This window comes from Dipodomys ordii, unplaced genomic scaffold (genome assembly GCF_000151885.1).
Source record: "Dipodomys ordii isolate 6190 unplaced genomic scaffold, Dord_2.0 Scaffold56, whole genome shotgun sequence".
NCBI lineage: Eukaryota > Metazoa > Chordata > Mammalia > Rodentia > Heteromyidae > Dipodomys > Dipodomys ordii.
Window position 1 is genome coordinate 7405098 of NW_012267272.1, and position 26724 is coordinate 7431821.

A 26724-nucleotide genomic window follows, 5' to 3' on the forward strand; every position below is an offset into this window, starting at 1 on the left:
TAAGGTTGTGACATTCTTTGACCTTGTTGTACTACTTTAATCTTACAACTCACCAGAAAGCTGAAAATTTTTCTCTCAGAGACCTTGTGATCACATCCACAATTTAAGGTCCTTTTGAATGTCCTCAGTGCTTACAGTTAACTGCAGCCTATCACTTGTTCCTCCCTGCCCACCTCTCCCCAAAATACGAAGTCAAAGTCAGTCTTTGGCTGTTAACTGATGGTCTAGATTAGGAGTGTCTTGCTGTTGCTCTGTCTATGAGGGCAGTTGGAACCAGTGATCTACAGGGCCCTTGTTAAAAATACATCCTTTTAGCTTGGCGCCTTTGGCTCACGTCTGTAATCCTAGCTACTCAGGAGGCTAAGATCTGAGGATCACGGTTCAAAGCCAGCCCGGGCAGGAAAGTCTGTGAGATTCCAATAAAAACCACTAGAAAACCGGAAGTGGCATTGTGGCTCAAGCGTTAGAGCACTTGCCTTGAGCTGAAGAGCTGAGGGACAGCGTCCAGGCCCAGAGTTCAAGCCCTACATCTGACAAAACAAAACAAAAAAAAACCCAAACCAAAAAACAACAACCCCCCCCAAAAAAAACCCCCACATCCTTTTGAGATCACAGTCAGTCTGAGTTATGTTAAAAGCTAGAAAAATGAGATAGGTATTATACCTAGTCCCTGTATCATGTTTCAGAATAATTATTGCCCTAAACAATTCTATACAAATTGACAATGAAACCATTTCTTGAGTACCAAATGGTTTCCATATAAACCATAAAACAAAAAACCCCAAAACACAAAACTATGTAACTGGTTAGGGGGCAGCAGCAGCAATAAACTGAATGGTCTATAATAAACTTCAATAATAAACCAGATACAGAATACTATACTTTCTACTATTTAGTGTAGAATTCTAAATAATGGTCCTCTCCTCCCCTTTAAAGTTGTTAAGGAGAGGGCACAGGTTTATAGCAATACCAGGAAAGAACAACATACCTACATAAGTATGACATTTCCTTCTCAGAATTCTCTTAGGACTATCCTTCCTAGGATAAAATGTCCACTTACAGAAACATTTCTTATTTATTGTTTGTTGTTTTGTTAGTTGTGGGGCTTGAACTCAGGGCCTGAGTGCTATCCCTGAGTTCCTTGCTTAAGGATAGTGCTCTACTTTTTTGAGCCACAGTTCTACTTCACAGAATCATTGTATAGCAGCAAAACCATCTGACCAAATCTGTTCTCTTCCAAGCTCTTATACAAGGATCACTTTCCAACCAGCTTTGTAGAGAACATGATAGCCCAAACTAAGTACAGTTAATTCAGATTTAGCCAGCACAAACTAGAGTGAAGTTTTCATCTTCACCTCATAAAAATTATGAAATGAGTCATATTCACTCTAGACAATAAGATTATTTTCAGTTTGAACTGGAAATACTTTTGTACACTTAACATGTGGGTATAACCTTATATTTTGTAGACATGGCCTCAACTTATTAAAATTATTGTAAAAACCTAAAAATAGGGTTTAAAAGATCAACATGATCATGTTGTCTTCATCTAAGTCATTTTGAAATATATTCATAATATTCAAGAGGAATGAAGACAGAAAACTGCTATCTTCTCAAGGATGATCATCTGATTGTGAACCTGGTTAAATTTGGCTATTTATGCTACATTTCCTTGGCCTTATCTTTAAAACTACTTAAGAGGTAGCTGGGGGCTGGGAAGGTGGCTCAGTGGTAGAGCACTTGCCTTGCATGCTCGAGGCCCTGGGTTTGATTCCTCAGCACCACATAAGCAAAAAGAAAAAAGCCGGAAGTGGCGCTGTGGCTCAAGTGGTAGAGTGCTAGCCTTGAGCTGAAGAGCTGAGGGACAGCGCCCAGGCCCAGAGTTCAGCCCCCATGACCGACAAAAAAAAAAATTAAAAAAAAAAACTACTTAAGAGGTATCAATCAAATGGCTTCCTGAAATTCAAATACTGTGGCATACTATCTGGCTGCTTTACTAACCTAGTCTATTTGGAAAAGCTCTGAGTGGCTCATAAAAGTTTAGTTTTATTCTATTGTATTTCTAAAATCTTAGATTAGGTACTAGTTAGGTCTCATACATGTCATACATTTTTAAAGCTAATTCTTTTTATAAAAGTTCATCAGACTTCAGGCATAAAAGTGAATCTCTTCTAGATATCCTAGCCAATAATGGAGAATTTAGCTACTGTCTGGGCTGGTAGTATGACCACAGTGACAGTGTCTCCTTCTATTCTGATGCCCTCTGGTCCCTTCACAATCACAACATGAAAAGGAAGTAAGACGGAAGGGAATACCATTCTGCTACTTCTCTTATTTACCATTAAAAAAAATAATAACAGAGGCTGGGAAGGTAGCTCAGTGGTAGAGCACTTGCCTTGCATGCCTGAGGCCCTGGGTTCGATTCCCCAGCACCACATAAGCAAAAAGAAAAAAGCTGGAAGTGGCGCTGTGGTTCAAGTGGTAGAGTGCTAGCCTTGAGCTGAAGAGCTGAGGGACAGCGCCCAGGCCCAGAGTTCAGGCCCCATGACCGGACCCCCCCCCAAAAAAATAACATCATCAGCTGGGCACTCTGGCTCACACTTGTAATCCTAGCTACTCAGGAGGCTGAGATCTGAGGATAGAGGTTCAAAGGGAGTCTGGGCAGGAAAGTCTGTGAGACTTTTTAATCTCCAATAAACCACTCAGAAAACCAGAAGTGGTGCTGTGGCTCAAGTGTAGAGTGCTCGCTTGCCTTAAACTGAAGACACTTAGCTCAGTGGCAGAGTGCTTGTCTCACATGCATGAGGTCCGGTTCAATTCCTCAGCAACACATATATAGAAAAAAGCCGGAAGTGGTGCTATGGCTCAAGAAGAGCTGAGGGACAGCGCCCAGGCCCAGAGTTCAGCCCCCATGACCGACAAAAAAAAAAAAAAAAGAAAATAAACTAGTGTTTATATATATAATTTTTTTTTGGTAGTACTGAAGTTTGAACTCAAGGCTTTGCCATGCAGGCACTCTGCCACTGACCCATGCCTCTTGACCTTTTTCTGCAATCATTATTTTGAGATAGGGTCTTGCTTCTTCCTGGGTATGCCTAGATAACAGTCCTCCCAATCTCAGATTCCCACATAGCTTGGGTAACATGACACCAATGTGTGTGAGAGGCTGAGCTTGTGTGGGGTATGGTTCAAAGGCAGCCTGGGCAGAAGAAAAAGTTCAGGAGACCACCTACTCAATCAATAATTGAACACAATCATTTACTGACAATATTCTTGAAATACTTTGGCTTTTGGATTGAATCAGTGACTGGCGGGTGAGAACATGACAAAACATACTTTGTAAACCCCAATTCCTTAGAGTGAATCTATAATTACCTACCACAGGATACTGCTCTCTTCAAGTGAACCTAAGAATCGGAAATGATCTTTAAGATACCAAAAGACATACCCACATAGGAAAAAAGTCACCCATCCACTGTTTGTTCATATTTTGTAATTCCATAAAACATACACATTGGAATATTATATTGTTTTAACTTTTCTAGTCCTTAAAGGTTTGACCTTTTAAGTGAGTGCAACCCAGACAATTATTTAATGAGTCAATTTTTCCAATGTTCTTACTCTGCTTCTCTTGTTGGGACTTTGAATTCTGCACAAGTCAGATAACTGAACTGCATATAGAAAATGTTCAGGGGACAAAAGATTCTGAAGTGAGGCACAGACACACATGCACACACATACACACATATACAAACATCAAAAAGAAAAAAGAAAAAAAGAGAAAAGAATGGGTATAGACGGGGATAGAAGTGGGTTATTGACAAGTTAACTGTATGAAGTGAACAGAAATGACTTCTCTCTCTCTCTTTCTTTTTGGTCTGTTGTGGGGCCTGAACTTTGGGCTTGGGCACTGTCCCTGAACTTTTTAGGTCAAGGCAAGAATTTTATCACTTGAGCCACAGCGCCACTTCTGGTTTTCTAGTGGTTTACTGGAGATAAGAGTCTCATGGACTTTCCTGCCCGGGCTGGCTTTGAACCACAATCCTCAGATCTCAGCCTCCTGAGTAGCTAGGATTACAGGCATGAGCCACTCTTGCCTGGCTGGCTTCTCTTAAAAGGAAACATTTAAAAGCTTGGTGTTGGTAGCTCACTCCTCTAATCCTAGCTACTATGGAGGCTTAGTAGGCTGATCTGGAAGATCAAGGTTTGAAGTCATCTCAGGCAGATTCCAATTCCAACTGACCAGCAAAAAGCCAGAGTGGAGTCATGGCTCAAGTGGTAGAGTACCAGTTGTGAGCAAGCAAGCCAAACAAGTATAAGGCCCTGAGTTCAAATGTTCTGGACTGAACACCTCTCTCAAAACAAACAAACACTGAAAAAGAAAAAAAAGAGGGACATTTGAAAAGAGAAATAATATTTAGAGCACAAATATCCTAAAGAGGAAAGGACAAGTATGAAGTGCTAAGGGAGGAACATCTTGGCCTGCTGGAGACACAGTACACAGACAGTTCTTAAGAGAAAAGCTTCATTTCTCTCTCAATGTTTACAACTTGTTTCTCACTGTTATGATAGACAAAATCTTAATACAATCTTTTAGATTTGGCTAGATTCAGATTCTAACTTACCTAAAGGCTGAGATTGATTTAAACATAGTAGGTAAGTATAAATCTTACTGAATAAGGCAATAATTTGCTGTAAGGAACATTTTGGCTCAACAGAGGTTTGTAGATAGTTTGTATTACAGATATACTACCTAGTGGGTTTTGTTTGTTTTTACTGGTCCTGGGGCTTGAATTCTAGGCCTGGGCGCTGTCCCTGAACCTCTTTGTGCTCAAGTCTAGTGCTCTACCATTTGAGCCACAGTGCTGCTCCCGGTTTTTTTCTAGGTAGTTTATCGGAAATATAGTGTCTCAGTGACTTTCCTGTCCAGGCTGGCTTCAAACTGTGATCCTCAGATCTCAGCCTCCTGAGTAGCTAAGATTATAGGGGTAAGCCACTGGTGCCTGGCTACTGCCTAGTTTTGAGTCAGGGAAGGTGGTAGGGGGGAAATTAAAGAATTAGATCTGGCTTGAGTTGTGGTTCCTTGTTTACTTGCCCTGAGTGATTAAGTCAAGAGTTTTAGACATTAGTACATATATATACTTATACACTTTATTCCAGTTCTACAGGGTACAAGTAATATAGTAGTTATAGATCAAGGGCACTGGAATTACAATTCTGCGTCAAAACACCGGCTGCCACTTACTATGTGAAGCCTCAGAAAAGCTACTTAAAAGCCTTGGTTTGCTAATCTGTGAAAAGAACACGGTAAGAGTAAAAGGATTAACAAAATCTAAGCCAGAGAATATAATTTGCATTCTATGACATTAAAATAAGGTACATATTTTAAGACTACTTACAGAGCTTAAATTTATATCTTACAAAGTTTGTTTTTCATCTAACTACTTTCAAGTTTGTTTTTGGGTAGTCGTGGGATTTGAACCCAGAGCCTGAGAGCTGTCTCTGAGTTCTTTTGTTTAAGGACAATGCTCTATCACTTTGAGCCACAACTCTACTTCTAGCTTTTTGGGTGATTAATTGGAGATAAGAGTTTCACAGATTTTCCTGCCAAGGCTGGTTTTGAATGGCAATCCTCAGATCTCAGCCTCCTGAATAGCTAGGATTATAGGCACGAGCCACCGGCACCCAGCTTTCCACTTCTAGTTTTTAATTTTATTCTGTGTGTATGAGATGTGTGATATATGTGTGTGTGTGTGTGTGTATATATACATATATATATATATATATAGAGAGAGAGAGAGAGAGAGAGAGAGAGGGAGAGAGAGAGAGTGTATGTGAGTGTTATTATGGGTTTTAGACAAATACTATGCCATTTAGCCACATTCCCAGCTCTTATCTTTTTTCTGTGGGCAAGGAGAAATGCTGAGATTTGAACTCAAAGCACTGTGCTTGCTAGGCAGTCCCTTTACCACTTCAACCACAATTCCAGCCCTTTAACCCTTTATTTTAAGGATCCAAGTAGTGTTTTGCTTAGGGCCAAATCTGTAAGCTTCCCACGTTGCTAGCATCATACCTGTGAATATCACTGCCTCACTAGTTGAGACTGGGGCCTTGCTAACCTTTTGCCAAGACTAGCTGCAAGCCACTATCGTCCCAGCTCTAGTCTCAGTAGATGGGATTACAGAAGTACACCGAGATGCTTAGCTAATTCTATTTATTTATTATTGTTTTCAAGTTTCTTTCCCTCTCTCTTTTTTTTTTTTTTTGCCAGTCATGGAGCTTGAACACAGGGCCTGGGCACTGTCCTTGAGCCTCTCTGTGCCAAGGCTGGCACTCTACCACTTGAGCCCCAGCATCACTTCTGGCCTCTTCTGTTTAGTGGTGCTGAGGAATCGAACCCAGGGCCTCATGCATGCAAGGCAAGTGCTCTACCACTGAGCCACCTCCCAGCCCTAGTTTTTTATTTTAAAACATAATTTTATAAACCCTATTATTTTAAATTACATAGCAAAATTTGGTATAAATATTTCATTTTAACTTTATAAACTGACCACTTTGTAACAGGACTTTTTAAAAAGAAAATTATTTGCAAGGAAAACTATTTTATATACTTCAACAACTATAATGATTTTTTAATATTTTATTTTTTATGGCCTACTGTTCTATTTATTCATTTTTTGAGTTTCTACTACTTAGCTATACCACTGAATGCTAAATCAAAACTTTAAATAGTTTATGATGAAGTACTTGATATACTTTATTAGATGTTTTGAAGACTATACTAGAAAAGACTATTTTTAGTATCATATTGCTAATCACTGGTGTCCTTGTACTGCTAAATAATTTTAAATGCAGTCCCTAAGAGATATCAAGCAAAGCCTTTTGCTACGGATCTTTAAAAGTAATTTGCACAAGATGTAATAGAATGTAACTTACTCCATGCCCTGTGCAGTCTGCCGTGCAATATCTATAAGTTTGATCATCTCAAATTTGGTCTCAATGATGTGCAGGTGGTGATATAAGCTGGAGCCCTCGCACCACTGGGTAACAATAGCCAGCTGTGGCTTTGTGGAATAGCCCATGAAGAGTAGGATGTTTACATGTCGTGTTTTCCTGTAAAAAAAGAAATGTGGCAGTAAATAGTAAATGTCAATAAATGTTAGCAATTCTTAAAGAGAAAGCCAAGTAGTCTATCTGTAAGATGCTGCCAGAAAAAGGTATTGGAGAGGGGAAAAAGGCAATAGAATGACGATTTTTAAAAAATATTTCTGACAAGCAAGTAGAGATTCTTAAATACTTTCAATTGTGGGAAGCTACTGCTTAAGAATATAGCCGCCCCCACTCTTTTACAGGGTTAGTATTAAAAAGGTTTCTTCACACCTGTAATTCTAGCTACTCAGGAGGCTGAGATCTGAGGATGGAAGTTCAAAGCCAGCTTGGGCAGAAAGACTGTGAGACTCTTAACTCCAAGTAACCACCAGAAAACCAGAAGTGGAGCTGTGGCTTAAAGTGGTAGAGCACTAGCTTTGAGCAAAAGTGCTCAGGGACAGCACCCAGGCACTGGGTTCAACCTGCATGACCGACAAAAAACAAAAACAAAAACAAAAAAGTTTTCTTTAAGATGCATTGTAGGGGCTGGGAAGGTGGCTCAGTGGTAGAGCGCTTGCCTTGCATGCATGAGGCCCTGGGTTCGATTCCTCAGCACCACATAAGAAAAAAGAAAAAAGCCGGAAGCGGCACTGTGGCTCAAGTGGTAGAGCGCTAGCCTTGAGCTGAAGAGCTGAGGGACAGTGCCCAGGCCCAGACTTCAAGCCCCACAACCGGACCCCAAAAAAAAAAAAAAAAAAAAGATGCATTGTAGCCAGGTGCTAGTGGCTCATGCCTACAATCCTAGCTACTGAGGAGGCTGAGATCTGAGGATTGAGGTTCAAAGCCAACCAGGGCAGGAAAGTCTGTAAGACTTATCCCCAATTAACCCCCAGAAAACTGGAAGTGATGCTGTAGCTCAAGTGGTAGAACTCTTGCTTTGAGCTGAAGAGCTGAGGGACAGCGTCCAAGCCCAGAGTTCAAGGCCCACGGCCAACAACAACAAAAAAAAAAAGAAAAAAGAAAAAGAAAAAAGATGCATAGTACTGGTAAATTGCATTGTTAAATAGAATCTCCTCCGTACAACTACTTAAAAATTAAAATTAAAATAAAAAAATTTGAGACAGTTTTCTCTAATTTTCACAACTAGTTTTTTGTTGTTGTTTTGTTTTGTTCTGCTTTCTGGAATTAGATGAATAATTACATATCCTCTAGAATGTAACACCGTCTGTGAGTTAAATTTGCTTGCTTTTGTTGACCATTTATTTCCCCACTAAGTTGTTCAAGAATCTTGCTCATTTAAAGTAGTACTACCCTTGATCTACTTTTCTTTGTCAATGTTCCCAAAGTCCTTGGAACAAGGACTAAACACAACCTCAAAATGGATTCTGATGTTCTTAGAATTTTAATTTAAGGGTACTGTTTCCATAAGTGGAATTATTATCACACATGATCAGAACACTGTATTTCCACCTTTCAGTCCAGGACTTGGTCTTCTATCAGCTGTATCATAAAACAGTGAATATTATTTAAATTAATATGATGAAAGGTAAATTATAGTTAGACATGCTACACTTCTGTATCCATTTTGAGTAAATTTATAAAGCTCACAGAGGGTACCACAGGAAAACAGGATGCAATAACAAGAACTTATCTCTAGAAAACAGTAATCTCACAAGCTCACCTGAGTACTCCTACTTCATTTTTGAAGGCCTGTAACTGTTGAGGTGTAGGTGCTGTCACATTCAACATTTTCACTGCTACATCACCTAAAAGGTAATTGTCATTCCAAATGTCATTCTAATTTTTTACATTAAAAGTACGAAATATTTGTGGGTGTTCTCACTGTCATAGCCCTATAATAGGCATTATAAAACTGAAGTGAATTATTTATGCCATAACTACACTATTAATTTTCGATGGATTAAAAACTAAACTAACAATGCTATTTTTATACTAGGCATTTCAAAATAGCAATTTAAAGAAGAGCCAACTTTATTCTTCCTTAGAATTTTAGTTTAATCAATACAGAACATTTTTCTGATTATTTAATATTAAATTAGAACTATTTGTTATATATGTTAACATGATGAACAGGCCCAATGGGAGCTTGGCTTTAAAAAAGAAACTGAAAACTTCAGAGTAGCTAACTTCTGAGTAGTTCAGGGTTTTTTGTTTTTGTTTTTGTTAGTCTTGGGGCTTGAACTCTGGGCCTGGGCGCTGGCCCTCAGCTCTTCAGCTCAAGGCAAGCACTCTACCACTTGAGCCATAGCACCACTTCCAGTTTTCTGGTGTTTAATCTGGAGATAAGAATCACATGGACTTTCTTGCCCCAGCAGGCTTTGAACCACAATCCTCAGATCTTAGCCTCCTGAGTAGCTAGGATGATAGATGTGAGCCACCAGCTTTTTTTTTGTCTCTTAAAGCTATGAATTACTATGACACTTATGATTAAGAAAATAAAATATTAGTACACTTCAAAAAATTTATGGGAGGAATACATTAGGCACATTTACTTTTGAAACATTTTGAGGTGTGTCCATGTCTTTCCTTCCAGAAGTCTGTTTTTGTGTTAAAAAAAAAATGTGTCTTTGTTATGTTAAAAAAAATCATGGGGCTAGGAATGTGGCTTAGTGGTAGAGTGCTCACCTGGCATACGTGAAGCCCTGGATTCGATTCCTCAATACCACATAAACAGAAAAAGCCGGAAGTGGCACTGTGGCGCAAGTAGAGTGCTAATCTTGCGCAAAAGCAGCTCAGGGACAGTGCCCAGGCCCCTGAGTTCAAGCCCCAGGATTGGCCAAAAAAAAAAATCATGTTTAATAACTTTATATAACCTGCCAGCAGATATATGAACTGGTACAACCACTGTGTAATACTGCTGGTAGTTATGTAAAAATGGACAAATAGGTTCTCCAAAAAACATATACTTCAACATCATTAGGAGTAACACTAAACTAGAAACTACCAAAATGCTCATTATACAGCAGATAGAAGTAATCAGGTAACTGTCACACAGTGGAATATTATTCAGAGAATGACTTCAATCATACCAACACAGATGAATCATACATACAGTGTTGAGTAAACTGGGCCAGACACAAAAGTATACACTCTATGATTCCTCCTAAGGTTGGGAAGGTAGTAGTTATCCATGGCAGGAAGACTGGCTGGAATAGAGAAGTTTCTGGAGAGCTAATAGTGTTCTGTTATTTATTATTCATGTCCACTTTGTAAGCTTTCAGCTTCTTGTCCACTTATATGTATTTCTTAGTGTATACATATATACCTATATATATATACATATACTTTAACTTTTTAAAAAATTGTCATTAAGTGATTACATAAATTTCATAGTCTTGTGAGATAGTGATACTTAAAGTCACAAACACATTCATGGGGCAAACTGTCTTTATCGTTGTCTATAAAATTTGTGAATTCTATGAACTTTGACAATACAGCAATTTCTTCCACATCAGGTGATATGTACATTTCTTTCCTTTTGCTTAGTGTCAGCTGTTCTCTCTTTCCTGCTCATTTCCTCACTCTCTCCCATTGCTGCCATTGAGTTGCTTATTTCATTTTGATCGATGTCCAGTGCAGCTGATGGATCCTGCTATTGTATGTTTTCCCTTTTCCTCTGTTTCTGTGTCTTCCTCCTAGTATCCCTCAGATGTGCACATACATACCATATATGTGGTCAGCAGCATGGGGTCACTTAGTAATGATATGATCAGATGAGTGGAGGTCCTTTGTTTCTAAAGTCTTGTTTACTTTGTCGTAACTCCTTACATTTTGGATTTAACATCCACATATCAGGGAGACCATGTGTTTGTCTCTTTGCTCTTGGCTTACCTCACTCAAAATGATTTTTTTCTAGTTCCATCCATTTCCCTGTGAATGTCATTATTTTGTCCTTTTGCAATCTCATGTTCATTCTACTGGTTAGACTACATATTTCATAACACTATAATCCTAGCTACTCAGGAGGTTGAGATCTAAGGATTGCAGTTCCAAGCCAGCTGGGGCAAGAAATTCTGAGAGATTCTTGGGCTGGGAAGGTGGCTCAGTGGTAGAGCACTTGCCTTGCATGCATGAGGCCCTGGGTTCGATTCCTCAGCACCACATAAACAAAAAGAAAAAAGCCGGAAGTGGCAGTGTGGCTCAAGTGGTAGAGTGCTAGCCTTGAGCTGAAGAGCTGAGGGACAGCGCCCAGGCCCAGAGTTCAGGCCCCATGACCGGACCCCCCCCCCCAAAAAATGTGGGTCATTATTAGTGGATCCTGGAGGCCTTTTTCTACTAAATATAAATTACTAGTTACCTGTCTAATGGAGTTAATAAAAGAAAACCTAAGTAGGTTTCTCAAGACTTTCTAGAAAAATCTCTACCTTTATAAGGAAGAGAAAGTATCTTGGCCTCAAAGCTAAATTACTATAAGCAGGAATATTTTATAAGCCCACTGAGCCCAGGGGTACTCTTAAGAAGTTAGCTATGTTAGGAGGATTATATTTCTGATGGGTGCTTTTCCAAAAGCTGACTCGGTGGTAAACAGCCTAAGCTCAGAGGGGCTCAGTTCAAGGACTGAGTAGGGCCTGAGTATAGCTGAGCAGGGCTGAGGTTTCCAGGTTGCTTTCCATACACAGTACTGAAGGTCCTCAATAAATTTAAAACAAAAATATTAATATTCTTGGGGAATAAAAAGAGCCATGATTTTCCAAAGAATGATACCAATAACAACACTGAAATGGTAAATCTAGGTAGACATTTTATTACTATATCACAATGCAAAATTTCCAAGATTTTATATGTAATTATCTATTAAAAACAATGTATGGAGTGTCTTTTAACTGAAAAACAGTACATTTTCTATCTGCTATTGATAAAATTCAAGAAAATAAAGCCTTAACTGCTTGCACAGGTTCCACAGTTCTGTTCTACTAAACATGTGGTATTTAAATTCTATTATTGGTTCCAAATGACTTTTTCCCATTCTATGAACCAGCCAGCTAGCCTGTAATAGCAAAATTCCAAAGCACCGTAATATATTCAGTCTTGTTCACTCACCAGTATGTATAGATAGTAAGACACCTGTCCTAACTCTTACTTCAAAATTTAAACACTGGTTTAACCAATAACTAAAATATTCAAAACAAAGAGGATGAAATTATACTATTTCCTCACATTAATTAAAAGTATAACTCCTCAAATTTTCTAAACCTATTCATTCTATGAATTAGCTAAAATTTATTAGCACTAAATAAAAATTCAATATATATTTAAATAACTTCCTCATTTTGTTATGGAATATATATATTCTAAGTTATAAAATACATATTCTATAAGAAAAACATTGATACTGTAAAATCTCAAAAATAAAAAAGCCTCAGAAAAATCTTTTAATAGGGGTTTCCATTTCTATTTTTATTTTCTTAAAAACCGTGAAAATTGTTGGTGCCTCCCCACCTTATTTTTTCCCACCCACTGTGATTAAGAAGTCATGAGACAACAAAAAACAAGATGGAAATCCCAACTCAGAATTTTCTTGCTTTTAAATATTTATGACAGACAGCATACAGAAAGCTTGTGTAGTATGTGTGAGAAGCACATTCAGAGCATTCCAGCCAAGCCAAGCAGAAATTTAGTACTTAAAACTCTCACACTTACAAACACACGCTGTGAGGGTGAGACACAAACAGCATCTACGGATGCTTATATTTAATTTGCTTTGGGTGAAAACAAGAAAGAAGAGCCCAACTACCTCTGAACACTGGGCCAGGCTCAAAATCAAACACTATTTCACTGGGGACAGAATGTAGGAGGGGGCTGGGAGTCCGGGATTGGTATTTCCGAAGACAGCGCATCAGCTGGTTCAAGGGGGCTGTTAGAAGAGAAAGAGAGGGGCAGGCAAACACAGGAAGACAGACACACAGAAGAAATGAAAGAAGTCATGGGGAATAAATACGATGAACTGAAGCCTGCTTTACAAAATAATTCTGGGTGTTAAAAAAAAACCACCTGCTTATTTTAATAATATCCCAATGATCTTTAAAAAAATGACTCATATTTAGGACAAGAAATGCCACTTGATTTTAAGTACTGAGCAGGCTGTGTTTATGACTAAGTCAACTGTGATGCTAACATGATGGCAACATTTAAATGCTGGATGCATTGGGCAAAATTATCAGCAGCCACAGTTATTAGGACATATGAAAGTCAAACTGGCAGCAACATTAATTGGCAGGTTCATGGAATAACAGAACAAAAACTCCTATATAAATAGGTGCTGTGGTCAATACTAAGCCCAGAGGACATAATTCAGGCTTATTATTCTGTCAGCTTCACAGGAATACAGAAACATAACAAGATGATTTATATAATGTTTACTCAATATGAAATACCATTGAGTCTCTTGGCTTAGATACTTTTGAAGGTACACAAGAAGGTCACAGTGAAGAGATTAGCTCTAAGCATAATAAGCAGTTAACATAAATCTTCCATATTAGATAGAAAATAGCTGAAAAAATAAACACAGAAAGGACCTCCTGCAAGAAAACTTCAAGACAATCTCAAATATCATCTAGAAAACATTATTTAGGGTTACAAAAAGTATTTTCATAACATGAAACATTTTATAATATTTCATGTTGTTTTGGCTAGAATGAATGCTAGATAAAAATTCTGTAGGAAATCTCAGTTCTGTTTCAAAGAGGGCAACAAGCTTTTTCCATTATGGGTTTATTCTATAAAATGTACATTTTAGCTGATCACCAGTGGTTCATGCCTGTAATCCTTGCTACCCAAATGTTGAAATCTGAGGATCATAGTTCAGAGCCCATCTGGGCAGACAAAAGCACAGAATCTTAATCTCCAATTAACCACCAAAAGCTACAAGTATAATTGCTCAAGTGGTAGAGCAGCAGCTAGCTATAAGCCTAAAAACTAAGTGAGAACACAAGACTCTTGGTTCAAGCCTCAGTTCTGGCACAAACACAGAAAGTATATTCTAAATACTTCTAAAAAGACTAAGAAAAGTCGTTGATAAAGTCTGACAAATACAAATTGTGGCAGGCAATTAAAAGAACTCCTTCTAAGAATTATTTAGTAAAGTTTTATCTGATTCTAATCTCAATCTTTCTGTATCTGTAGAAGCTCCCAGATGGTAGAAATTAACAAAAGGGGTAAAATAACTAAGGATCTCTCCTTGATATACTATATCCGTTAATAGTACATTGTAAATAGTATTTTTTTATATTCCTTTTCATGTCTTCTAATTTTCTTTACTCATGTTTTAAATTACCTAAAATTTTATTAACAATACATAATCAGTACTACAGAAAAAAATTGGATTTTCTCTACACATTTTTCTCTGTGTCTGTGTTTCATGAAAGAAGCAAGTAAAAAGGAAACAAGCAGCAAAGCAATTGCATTTTTCTCTGTGTATGTGCTTTTTTTTTAAGCTGAAATTATGACTTACCTCCATCACCACGAAACCCTTGATCTCTAATCAAATCCTATAAACAAATAGTAAAGTATATTTAATCAAAGTACATGGCAAGAAAGTAACAACATTGAATTTTCCACTATTCATTAACAGAAAGGTTAATTCAAAACAACTCCTGTCTTAACAGTTACTTCACAAAACAAACCATATGAAATTAACTAGTGTACATATAAAAATCTAAATTCTGAAGTATTTGCCAATCTAATCCTGTACTGGAAGGATTATTAGTCCTGATCACGTGTTAAAATCCATTTCTGGCCATTCAATGGCTTCCATCAATCCTTAAAGAAAATCTTACTGGCACATATTAAGAGCCATAAAAATGTTCATACCCTTTGATCCTGTAATTCCACTTCTGGGAATTTTTCCTACGGAAATAATTCAGAAGAAAAAATGATATGCACAAGGATGTTTAGTGCAGCAGCATCCATCATACCAAAAGCCAGAAATAATTTTGACATATTATGGTTAAGTTATTGTGTATCAGTTTATTATGCAGTTACCAAAACATTATGAAACTTGAATCATGAAACATGTTTACAATAAAAATACAAAATTAAAAGAACATTGAATTCCATCATAAAAATATAGGGCACATGGATAAGAAAGAAAATCAAAATAGCTCAAATAAGGATCATGTTAAGATTGGTCTTTATTTTTATAATCATGTTGATAGCTGGGGTAAACTCTTTATTAGTAAAGCAACCTGGATCTTAAGAGGCAGAACTTGGGTTAGTTTATTTGGTTTAATTAAATGTGAGAGACTGAATGACCCTAAATGTTTCTAAGCAATTTTTTTTCAAATAGGCAGCTTTTTGCTTCTGGATTAAATAAAGAATAAATTACTTCCAAGTATACTTCTAACATGTTCAGTGTATTAATGTAGATCCTTCACCATTTTTAACAGAATAATCAACAGATATTCGTATTTTCAAACTAAGTGCTAAGTGACTATTAGAAGATACCCAAACATGAAAATTAAATGATACATAACAGCCTAAAAATATAACAAAAGAAAAATTGGTTTCTTGAAGTTACTACCACCAAAGTGCTATTGGTAACTTTCAGTGCCTACACATACATAGGAACTATAGGATTTGGCAATCATGATGATGGGCTTCCAGCCTGCAGAAATTGATCATAATGATGCATAAGTAATAACTATAGAATTTGGACACTGGTAAAGTAGTTGAAATGTGTGAGTTGGGCTTCCTTGTCCTTCTAGATAGAGGAACACACACACACACACACACACACACACACACACACGCACGCACGCACGCACGCACGCATGCGACATCCCTTTCCTTGTTGCTGTAACAGCTCTGAAATTCCCTGCAACTCTAAAGGGTCCAAATTTTCTTTCTCTGTTCTTTTCTTTTCTTTTTTTCTGGTTGTGGGGCCTGAACTCTGGGCCTGGGCGCTGTCCCTCAGCTCTTCAGCTCAAGGCTAGCGCTCTACCACTTGAGCCACAGCGCCACTTCCGGCTTTTTTTTTTTTGCTTATGTGGTGCTGAAGAATCGAACCCAGGGCCTCAGGCATGCAAGGCAAGCGCTCTACCACTGAGCCACCTTCCCAGCCCTCTTTCTCTGTTCTTAAAACTGAACTCTAGTATACCACATAAACTTAGATTTCAGGTATGTTTTTAAAGTTCCTTAACAATTTGGTATTTGTTCTCGGTTCTGGTAAACTTAGATTTCAGGTATGTTTTTAAAGTTCCTTAACAATTTGGTATTTGTTTTAGATTCTGGTAATTGTTCTTCTAGCTCTTTCTAACTTTTCCTATTCTATCTTATAGTTAGTTCCTTCTCTTATATATTTCTCCTTCATCATGATAAAGAAAAATAATCAAAGAACTTTCAGGGCCAATTTTATACCTGAAAATATTGCACACAGTGTATTAGTTATAATTTCTAATTTTTTGGGTCCTATTGTGGGGCCTGAACTCTGGGCCTGGGCGCTATCCCTCAGCTCTTCAGCTCAAGGCTAGCACTCTACCACTTGAGCCACAGCGCCACTTCCGGCTTTTCTTTTTGCTTATGTGGTGCTGAGGAATCGAACCTGGGGCCTCATGCATGCAAGGCAAGCACTCTACCACTGAGCCACTTTCCCAGCCCAATTTCTAATTTCTTATTACATACCAGGCATAAAAAATTTCCCAAACCAGTCCAGGAGGTAGGTAGGCACTGTTCCAGAGTTAGCCCAATAACATACAATCTACAGAGAACTGTGTTCATCTTTAATTTTTTTGTAGTTTCTGTGAGATATGATATCCAAGTCCACGGAACGTACTAAATCAGTTCTTCTCTATCTTGTTATCTTCAGCCTTTCCTTATTGGCTTCTTTCTCTACAGATTGTTAGTCTTTCATTAAAAATAACTGCTCCTTGTATATAGGAATGGGAGGGAAAACCTGGGAGACAGAGGGAAGGGGTGACATTGTCCAAAAAGAAATGTACTCTTTTTAACTCTATTTTTTTTTGTCTTTTTTTGTACTGGGGACCGAACCCAGGAGGTTGCACTTGCTAATCAAGCGCTTTGCCACTGAGCTACATCCCAGCCCAAGAAATGTACTCTTCACCTGACTATAATCCCTCTATCACTTTTATAATAACAATTTAAAAAAATTTTAAATTGCACCTGTTTTGTCTGTTTTGTTATTCCTTTACAGGAATCTTCTCAAAACCAGCAACCCTATTTCTTTACTTGCCTTCCTATCCTCTACTAGCCACTTTTGTTAGTGGTGCTGGGAATTGAACCTAGGATTCTTACGTGTTCAGCAAGTGTTCTACCACTGAAGTATATTCCCAACCCACAAATAACATTTTAATTACCAAAACAAGTTATTTTGGTCTTTATTGCATATAAGTCTTAATGGCAGGTGAACGCTCTCAAAACCCTTCTTTTGGCTAAGGCAGAACTACTGAAGCTACCTGAAGAAGAGCCTATAAAAGTCACAAAGAACAGTTTTCTTTTTCTGCAATATCAATATTCACGAGGACTGCATTTTCTACTCTCTTCTCTGTACACCTAGTCCTTTTGTTTTATTTACTTACTTTATACTTTTGAGATAAGGTACTGAAAACTTTGCCCAGGCTGGCCTTCATCTCTGGATCCTCCTATCTCTGTGTCTCAAATAGTTGGGGTTAGTTTTTTTTATTATTATTTTTTAATTTTTTGCTGGTTGTGGGGCTTGAACTCAGGGCCTGGGTGCTGTACCTGAGCTTTTTTTGTTCAAAGCTATGCTCTACCACTTTGAGCTACAGCTCCACTTCTGGGTTTTGAGTGGTTAATTGGCGATAAAGAGTTTCAAGGAAACTCTTTTCTGCCCAGGCTGACCTCAATTTATTTTATACTCTCTTAAGTAATATTTACATCCATGTCTTAAACTGACACAAATATACTAACTTGCTTCTAAAATCTGTATCTCTATTTAAGGTCACTATATTCAATTGCAAATAGATTTCTAAACCTTAAAGATCTACAGGTATCTTATGTCAATATGTCTAAAATAAAAATTATTGCTTTTATTTTTTTATTTTTTACATCTTAAGGTTTAAATAAGAGTAGATTAGCTGGGTGCTGGTGGCTCATGCCTATAACCCTAGCTATTCAGGAGGCTGAGATCTGAGGATCATGGTTCAAAGCCAGGCCGAGCAAGAAAGTCCATGAAATTCTTATCTCCAAGTAACTACCCGCAAAAAAGCCAGAAGTGGAGTTGTGGCTCAAGTGGTAGAACACTAGCCTTGAGCACAAAAGTTCAGGGACAGCTCCTTCAAGCCCCAGGACTGGCACCAAATTTTTTTTTTAATTCACTTTTGTTTCTATAAACCATGTTCTCATCTATGAGCCAGAAACATGAACATAATCATTGGTATCTCTTTCACCTTTTTCCTGTACTACTTACTATAAATACCATGGGCCTAACATAGGAAGGCCATATCAGCCACTTCTCAGCAGTGAGATCTTGAGTAAATCTTAATTTGATCTTAGTAAATTCTTTTTTTAGCAGCTTTTTTTGTTTTGTTTTTTCTTCTTTGGTACTGGGGGTTGAACCCAGGATGTTGTACTTGCTAGGCAAGCGCTTTGCCACTGAGCTACATCCCAGCCTGTATTTTTAACCTCTTTAAATATATAATCTGCTTAAGAGAAAAATGAAAATAAAAATAATACTTAGCCTAACAATCTTTATGAGGCTGAACAAGCAAATGTATTTAAAGCACTTAGTATAGGTAGTACCTGCACATAGTAAGTACTCATATATAGTTGCCATTTTCAATATTCCTAAGAATCTTACCATTAATTCATTAATTTTTATTTTTCCTTCTCTCAACACACTCATTCCTTCTCTTGCTATCAATGCTATGATTTCAGAAATTTATCATCTCTTCACTGGAATACTGCAAAAGGCTCATTAAAACAGTCTAGCTTTTAGATGTGTTACTTATTGGATCTACTTCATCAACAATTTTTTTCTAAAATATAAAGCTAATCTCTCATGTTCAAAAAGTATTTCAGGTTGAGTAGAGTGGTACACACTTGTAATCACAGCACAAGAGAGGCTGAATCAGGAGGCTCAGGAATTCTAGAACTGTTTCTGCTACACAGTGAGAACTTGTTTCATAAAACCAAGAAAAAAAAGTGTTTCAGACTCCCTACCATTTAGAGTAATAGAGAGAAATTTCATGTGGAATGGACCTAGTTTCATCTTCTACCATTTATCAGTTTTCTCCTGAACCACAAGTGACAATAACAATTATGAATCACATCTATATAAGCTATTTCCATGGCTTTGTACATACTATTTCTTTGACAAATGCCTTTCCTCCCTACCAAGCGTGCTTAATAAACTCTTAGCCATCCACCTTTTGCAATCTGGCTTGAAAGTTACCCATCTCTGCTAATTATTCAGGGGAATACGAGTTTATTACCTTCTGGAAATTATTTTACTGTCACTTTAGACATACATATAATACAGACAGACAGACAGACGTATTTATATATTTGTGCTGGTACCAGAACTTGAAGTCAGGGCCTCTAGATCTCAATAGGCTTTCTTGCTGGTGCTATACCACTAGAGCCATGCCCCAAGTCAGTATTTTGCTGGTTAAATGGAGATGGGCTTCTCTGCTCAGGCTGGCCTGAGTAGGTAGGATTTTAAGTGTGAGCCCTCTACCCCCAACTTTATCCTTCTGATTCATCTTCCATGGTAACTTCCTATAGGGCAATGACTGTGTTGCCAATTGATCTTTAATTCCTAGTTGTTGAGCCCTAGGTTAATAATATTAGTTTTAGTGGAATAAATGACTGACCATGAATGAAAAGGTTATGTGGCTGAAAGTCTTGGAACAGGGAACAGATAATAATAATAAAAAAAGGTGCTATAAAAACTACCCTAACTGGGCACAGGTGGCTCAAGCCTACAGGCTTGTAATCCTAGCTACTCAGGAGGCTGAGATCTGAGGATCCCAGTTCAAACCCAGCCCAGGCAAGAAAGTCCATGAGACTCTTATCTCCAATAATCCACTCAGAAATCCAGAAGTGGCGCTGTGGCTCAAATGGTAGAGTGCTAGCCTTCAGCTGAAGAGCTGGGGGACAGTGCCCAGGCCCAGAGTTCAAGTTCCATGACCAACAAAAAACAAACAAACAAATAAACAAAAACTACCCTAATAAGCCCTGTGTCAGTGGCGCACACCTGGCTATTCAGGAGGCTGAGATCTGTGGATCATAGTTTGAAGCCAGCCTAGGCAAGCCATGAGACTCTCATTTCCAATTAACTACCAAAAAAGCCGAAGTAGAGCTGTGGCTCAAGTCATACAGTACTAGCTTTGAGTTAAATTTCAGGGATAGTGCCCAGTCCCTGAGTTCAAGCCCTAGAATTAGTACCAAAAAAAAATAAAGATAAAAATAAAGTTATTCTAGTGATAGTATAAAGAATGAAAATGGATAAAGAGAAATCAATGGTGGAAAAATCCACCAGTAAATGATTCAATTAAAGAAATATAGGGGGCTAGGAAGGTAGCTTACTGGTAGAATGCTTCTAGCATGCATGAAGCCCTGGGTTCCATTCATCAGTACCATATAAACGGAAAAAGCTGGAAGTGACACTCAAGTGGTAGAGTACTAGCCTGAACAAAAAGAAGTTCAGAGACAGCACCCAGACCCTGAGTTGAAGCCCAAGGACTGGCAGGGTCAAATAGTGGTGGTGAACCAGGAAGGACTAGAGGCATTGATCAAGTGATAAGCATGCCTGCCTAGTGAGTGTTAGTTCCTAAGTTCAAACCTCAGTAGCACCAAAAATGGTGGTATCTTACAGTTGTTTAAGGATGAAAAGATAACATATAAAGTGATACTTCAAATGTCCAAACCCAGAAAACCAGGAAAACAATGTCAAATCAGAAAAAAAAAGGAAAATAGAGCTGGGTGCTGGTAGCTAATGCCTGTAATCTTAGCTATTCAGGAGGCTGACATCTTAGGATCACTGTTCAAAAGCCAGTTTGGAGAGGAAAGTCCATGAGATTCTTATCTTCCAATTAACCACCAGAAAAGTGGAAGTGTAGCTGTGGCTCAAAGTGGTAGAGTGCTAGCCTTGAGCAAAAAAATAGCTCAGGGACATTGTGCCCAGGCCCTGAGTTTAAGCCCATGACTGGAAAAAAAAAAAAAAAGCAAAATAGTGTAATATTAATTTTTGAAAGATAAAGGATATAATTTTGAATGTATCTAGAACAGATCTAACCTAGAACACTTTGGTTTATTTCACTATCTTTTTCACCTCTGAATTCAGGTCTATCTACATAGAAGAGGAAAACTGGTACTAGGAAAAAAGCCACTTTAATGAACCTCTAAAAATAAAGAAAAAGCTTCACAGCGTAAAGTGGAAAGGATGTAGTCGGGCAATGGTGGCTCACGCCTGTAATCCTAGTTCCTCAGTAGGCTAAGATCTGAGGATCACGGTTCAAGCCAGCATGGGCAAGAAAGTCCATGAGACTCTTATCTCCAATAAACCACGAGAAAAGCAAAAGTGGGACTTGGCTCAAGTGGTAGAGTGCTAGCCTTGAGCTGAAGAGCACAGGGACAGTGCCCAAGCCCAGAGTTCAAACCCCACGACCAATCAAAAAAAGGTGAGAAGATGTGATTTTACAGTTTATTTTGAAAAATAAAATTAATACGTATGATAGTTTTTCCTTTACACTAAATAAATTACATGGTAATTATGAAACAAAAAGAATCAGGATTTTATTGGTTATAATACAAAACAGGACAAACAAATTCTGATTTCATATTTATCACAGTTACAATCAATTTTATAAAATTTTAGAGGATTGCATGAATACTTGTAAGGTCCTCTAAAATCCTTTGTTATTTAAACCAGTTTCACTTGAAGTTAAGACTTTTACAGAGATGACATCATGAAGAAAAAAAATTGAATAGCTGTGGTTCGGGCACTGGGGAAGTATTTGGGATTCACATAAACCTAGCACTTAAAACAATGGATAAAATGAAAGATGGCACTTATTTCTGAAATATATACATACATGTATGTATATTTTTATATAAACATATCATATATATGTATATGTATATAAAACAAGTGTAGCAGAAAAAGGAAATACACTTGAAATCTTTAGTTCTAGCATGCTGGATACTTACATCAATATTGACAGGTTCTATTGTGTTTATATGCACATTAGGAGCTGATGAGGACCGGTCCCGTTGCCCAAACTGATTTCTATGATCTTCATCTGCTGGTCGGAAGGGCTGTGGAATTGGAATGGATTTTGAAGGAGATGGACTGGTGAGAATTTGGGGCCTGAAAAAATCAAGTCATCGGAAGGTAAGATTCAGAGCAATTATGTAGATATTTTTTTAAATGGGAGATATCAAGATTTTAACAGGAAAATCTTTCAAATCAAGCATGAAAATTTCAGCTGCAATGGTTTTTTAGTTTAAAAATTAAGATACCAGGGTGTAATAGAGTGGCTTATATCATAGAGAGCCTGCTTAGCAAATCCAAGGCCCTCACTTCAAACCCTAGTACCACTTCCCTTCCCCCAAAACACTATATATAAACTGAAAAAAATCCATTATTTTAATTCACTATTTTTTCTAACTTTGTCATTGTTTGATATCTGAAGGTAGTAAAATGGAAATTTTGTGGAAAGAAATGGTAAATATTTTTGAGGTTATATCTGTGTATTTCAAGACCAGAAAAAGAGATGAGTGAGGCAATACTGAAACATCATTTCCAAATTCAGAAAATTATTTTCATAGTACCCAATTATCTTTCACATTTTAAAATTTCTATTATGCTCAAATAGTGACATCAATAATACGAGAATAACACACCAAGCATTAAACTGGTGTGTGTGTGTGTGTGTGTGTGTGTGTGTGTGTGTAACAGTACTGGGGCTTGAACTCAGGGCTTACACTGTCTTGAGTGTTTTTACTCAAGCCTAGTGCTCTACTAACTTAAGTCACAGTTCCATTTCTGGCTTTTTGATGGTTAACTAGAAGGAAGAGTTTCACTGCCTTTCCTGCCCAGGGTTGCTCAGCCTGTTCAGTAGCGAGGATCATAAGCACAAGCCACTACTGTGCAGCTAAACCAGGTTTGTTTGTTTTTATTGTTGTTGGTAGATTTTTTAGTAGTTTTAGTTGGTAGTTTTTTGTTGTTGTTCAACTTGGGGCTTGGGTTCTGTCCCTGTGTACTTCAGCTCAAGGCAAACGCTCTACCGCTTAAGCCATAGCGCCACTTCCAGTTTTTGAGTGGTTTATTGGAGTTATGAGTCTCATGGACTTCCCAGCCTGGGCTGGCTTTGAACCTCGATCCTCAGATCTCAAACTCCTGAGTAGCTAAGATTATAGGCAGACACTGGCACCCAGCTAAACCAGGTATTTTTAAAAATTGTTTTTAAAATTAGGTGATCATATTAGGTGACGTATTTTGGTGTTAGAGATAACACTCTACAATCTCTGGCCCTAGGCCCTAAAAGAAACTTGACATAGCGAACTCTGTAGTTTTAAAAACAGTTATAAACACCTGTAGACTGAGGCTGTACATCTAAGAAAAATCTTTGGGGAACAAGGAGTGAGTATCACTTGCTAGAAGAGAAAGGGCTTTAACTGAACTACAACAACACACACACAGGACCCAGCAGTAACAAGCCCTACTCTCATACTGGTTATCATTTCACCCACATTTTTTGTGAACTAATCAGTATTATTTAGTCTTTTAGAACAGAAAGACAATATTGAGGGGAGAGGATATGGAGAAGAATATTAAGATAAAAACAGGAAAATGCATAAAGGTTTGAAGAACAAAGGAAGTTCAACAGTAACATAAATGTTATCAACAGAATATGAAGCACATTATTCAGGATAAGAAAAGAGATTTTTGACTTATGTGTTCATATTAAGTATGTGTATCCATTTAAAAGTGACATATAAATAATGTGTTCTAGGGCTGGAGGTGTGGCTCAGGTGGAAAAGTACCAGTCAAGAGAAAGCAAGCCTCCTGGTGCCAGTGGCTCACACCTGTAATCTTAGCTACTCAGAAGGCTGAGATCTGAAGATCACAGTTCAAAGCCAGTTGGGGCAGAATGTCCTTGAGATTCTTATCTCCAATCAACCACCAGAAAACCAGAAGTGTCGCTGTGGCTCAAGTGGTAGAGCATTAGCCTTGAGCTGAAGAGCCCAGGACCCAGAGTTCAAGACCCACAACCAAAAAAAAAAAAAAGAGAGAGAGAGAAAGCAAGCCAATTAAGAACATGAAGCCCTGAGTTCAAGCCCCAATAATGGCACAAAATGAAGAAGGAAAATAAATAGTTGCTTAAAATTATTATATAAAACAAAAATTGTTAAAAAACAAAACAAAACCTGGTTACCAGTCCAATTAGAATTATAAGTTAAACTAGATACTGGAAAAATTACTATATTTCACCTGTGACTTTTTTATGCTGTCTAGTTATTGAAAAAATTTTAGATCATAGTAGAGTTGTTCTTAATCTTGCTGTAGGCAACCAATTATACACCCATATTGCTAGGGAATTTGGGGAGAGATTAAAAAATGTAAAAATGACATTAAAAAATAAAAAAGGTTTGGGAGACAGCAACTGAAACGGTGACATTGTCCAAAAAGAGATACACTCATTACCTGACTTTTGTAACGGTAGCCACTGTGTATAACAATAAATTTTTTAAAATTAAACAAAAAAGGTTTTGGAAAGTATATTGCTACACTAGTCTCAGACTAATTTAAAATCTCAATCACATTAACGTCATAGGACTTAAAATCTGAATGTATGAATTAACTAAGACTGATAGTCTAATATAGTCTTAATTGTCCCGGTGTATGCAGAGGTGGCAGTCATTCTTGAAATTTCCTGAGGGATTGAAATATGTACAAGCTAAGAAATCTGAACTATGAATGTAAAAAATAGTGACCTAACAGCAAAATAAAACAAACAAAACAAAAAACTTGCATCTAATCTGTTAAGTTTCATTTTCATAGCCTAAGAAGGGGATATATATATTAGAAATGAAGTATCTCCCTATTATACAAAATCAAATTAATACTTTCTGAAAGGAGAAATTGTACCTTGTTATACAGTCAACTTGCTTAGCAAATATCTACTACAATTGTGGAAAATACCTCCAGTTATCATGCCCTGATGTTCTGAATCTGAACCATGTCTAAATCTCATGTTCAACAAATACTATTTTTTTGGGGGGGGAGGTTCCGGTTGTAGGGCCTGAACTCTGGGTCTGGGCGCTGTCCCTCAGGTCTTCCGATCAAGGCTAGCACTCAACCACTTGAGCCACAGCACCACTTCTGGCTTTTTTCTTTATGCTTATGTGGTGCTGAAGAATCAAACCCAGGGTCTCAGGCATGCAAGGCAAATGCTCTACCACTGAGCCACCTTCCCAGCCCCAACAAATACTATTTTTTGATAATTCAGTTTCCCACAAACATCTTCTAAATGAGAGCAAGTGCTGGTCTATCCAACAAAAGAAATCTGGGTTATATAACTGGTATATTTCCCACTAAAATGAGTTATTTGGTGTTTTCTTTAGTCTGTTCTGAATTTGTTTGAGTCATTATATTCTTAACACTCATGATAAAATTGATGTTCTACACTGAAAATCATTTCCCTCTAATCCTGGGGCTTGAACTCAAGGCTTGGCTGCTATCCATGAGCTTCTTTTTACTCAAGGCTAGTACTTTACCCACTTGAGCCACGGCACCACTTCCTGCCTTTTCTGAGTAGTTTATTGGAGATAAGAGTCTTCTGAGCCAGGTGACCCTGGCTCATACCTGTAATCCTAGCTATTCAGGAAGCTGAGATCTGAAGATTGCAGTTCAAAGCCAGCCCGGGCAAGAAAGTCCATGAGACTCTCATCTCCAATAAACCACTAGAAAACCAGAAGTGGCGCTGAGGCCCAAGTGGTAGAGCTCTAGCCTTGAGCTGAAGAGCTGAGGGACAGTGCCCAGGCCCAGAGTTCAAGCCCACAATCCACCAAAAAAAAAAAAAAAAAAATAGGGTCTTGTGCTCAGCCTCTGCAGTAACTAGGATTACAGGAAAAGCCACTGGTGCCCAGTTTATACTGGGAAATCTTTCTGGACCAAGATAATTTATATCCTAAGAAGTATCTTGGCAGTCATCCAACTGGCTTTCTCTCAATGATATCTTTTTATTGAGTTTTCAGCAAAACTTTTTAATGCAGTATCACATTAAAAATAGAAAGGAAAAAAAACATTAAAAAATAAGAATTTCAAGCCAGGTGTAGGTGGCTCATGCTAGTAATCCTACTCAGGAGGTTAAGATTTGAGGGGGCAAGAAAGTCCATGAGACTCTTATCTCCAGTTAACCACAAAAAGTAGGAAGTGGAGATGTCGCTCAAGTAGTAGTACATTAGCCTTGAGCAAAAATTTTGCTCACAGACAGCACCAAGGCCCTGATTCAAGCCCCAGCACAGTCACCAAAGGGAAAAAAATATTTTCAACTCTAACATTCTTTAGTAAATTATTACTAAGATCTCATTTTTAAGTTAGAACACTTAAAATAAGTTTGGAGGCAAACTGAGTACTTCTGTTCAGTGCTATATCTTTTCCTTGCAGTAAATGTAATTGACCCTCAGGAC

At 37.8% G+C, this 26724-nt stretch overlaps 1 protein-coding gene across 1 annotated transcript in view; it reads right to left on the reverse strand.

Moving 5' to 3' along the window:
* Positions 1 to 26724, reverse strand: part of Braf (B-Raf proto-oncogene, serine/threonine kinase) — a 91459-nt gene that overhangs the window by 32515 nt on the left and 32220 nt on the right. The window contains exons 8-13 of the mRNA XM_013021563.1: positions 22237 to 22396; positions 14557 to 14597; positions 13509 to 13549; positions 12845 to 12964; positions 8771 to 8855; positions 6937 to 7113 (exon numbers count right to left, since the gene is read on the reverse strand). Of these exons, the coding sequence (XP_012877017.1) occupies positions 6937 to 7113; positions 8771 to 8855; positions 12845 to 12964; positions 13509 to 13549; positions 14557 to 14597; positions 22237 to 22396 (624 nt within the window). The remainder of the gene's footprint in view (positions 1 to 6936; positions 7114 to 8770; positions 8856 to 12844; positions 12965 to 13508; positions 13550 to 14556; positions 14598 to 22236; positions 22397 to 26724) is intronic.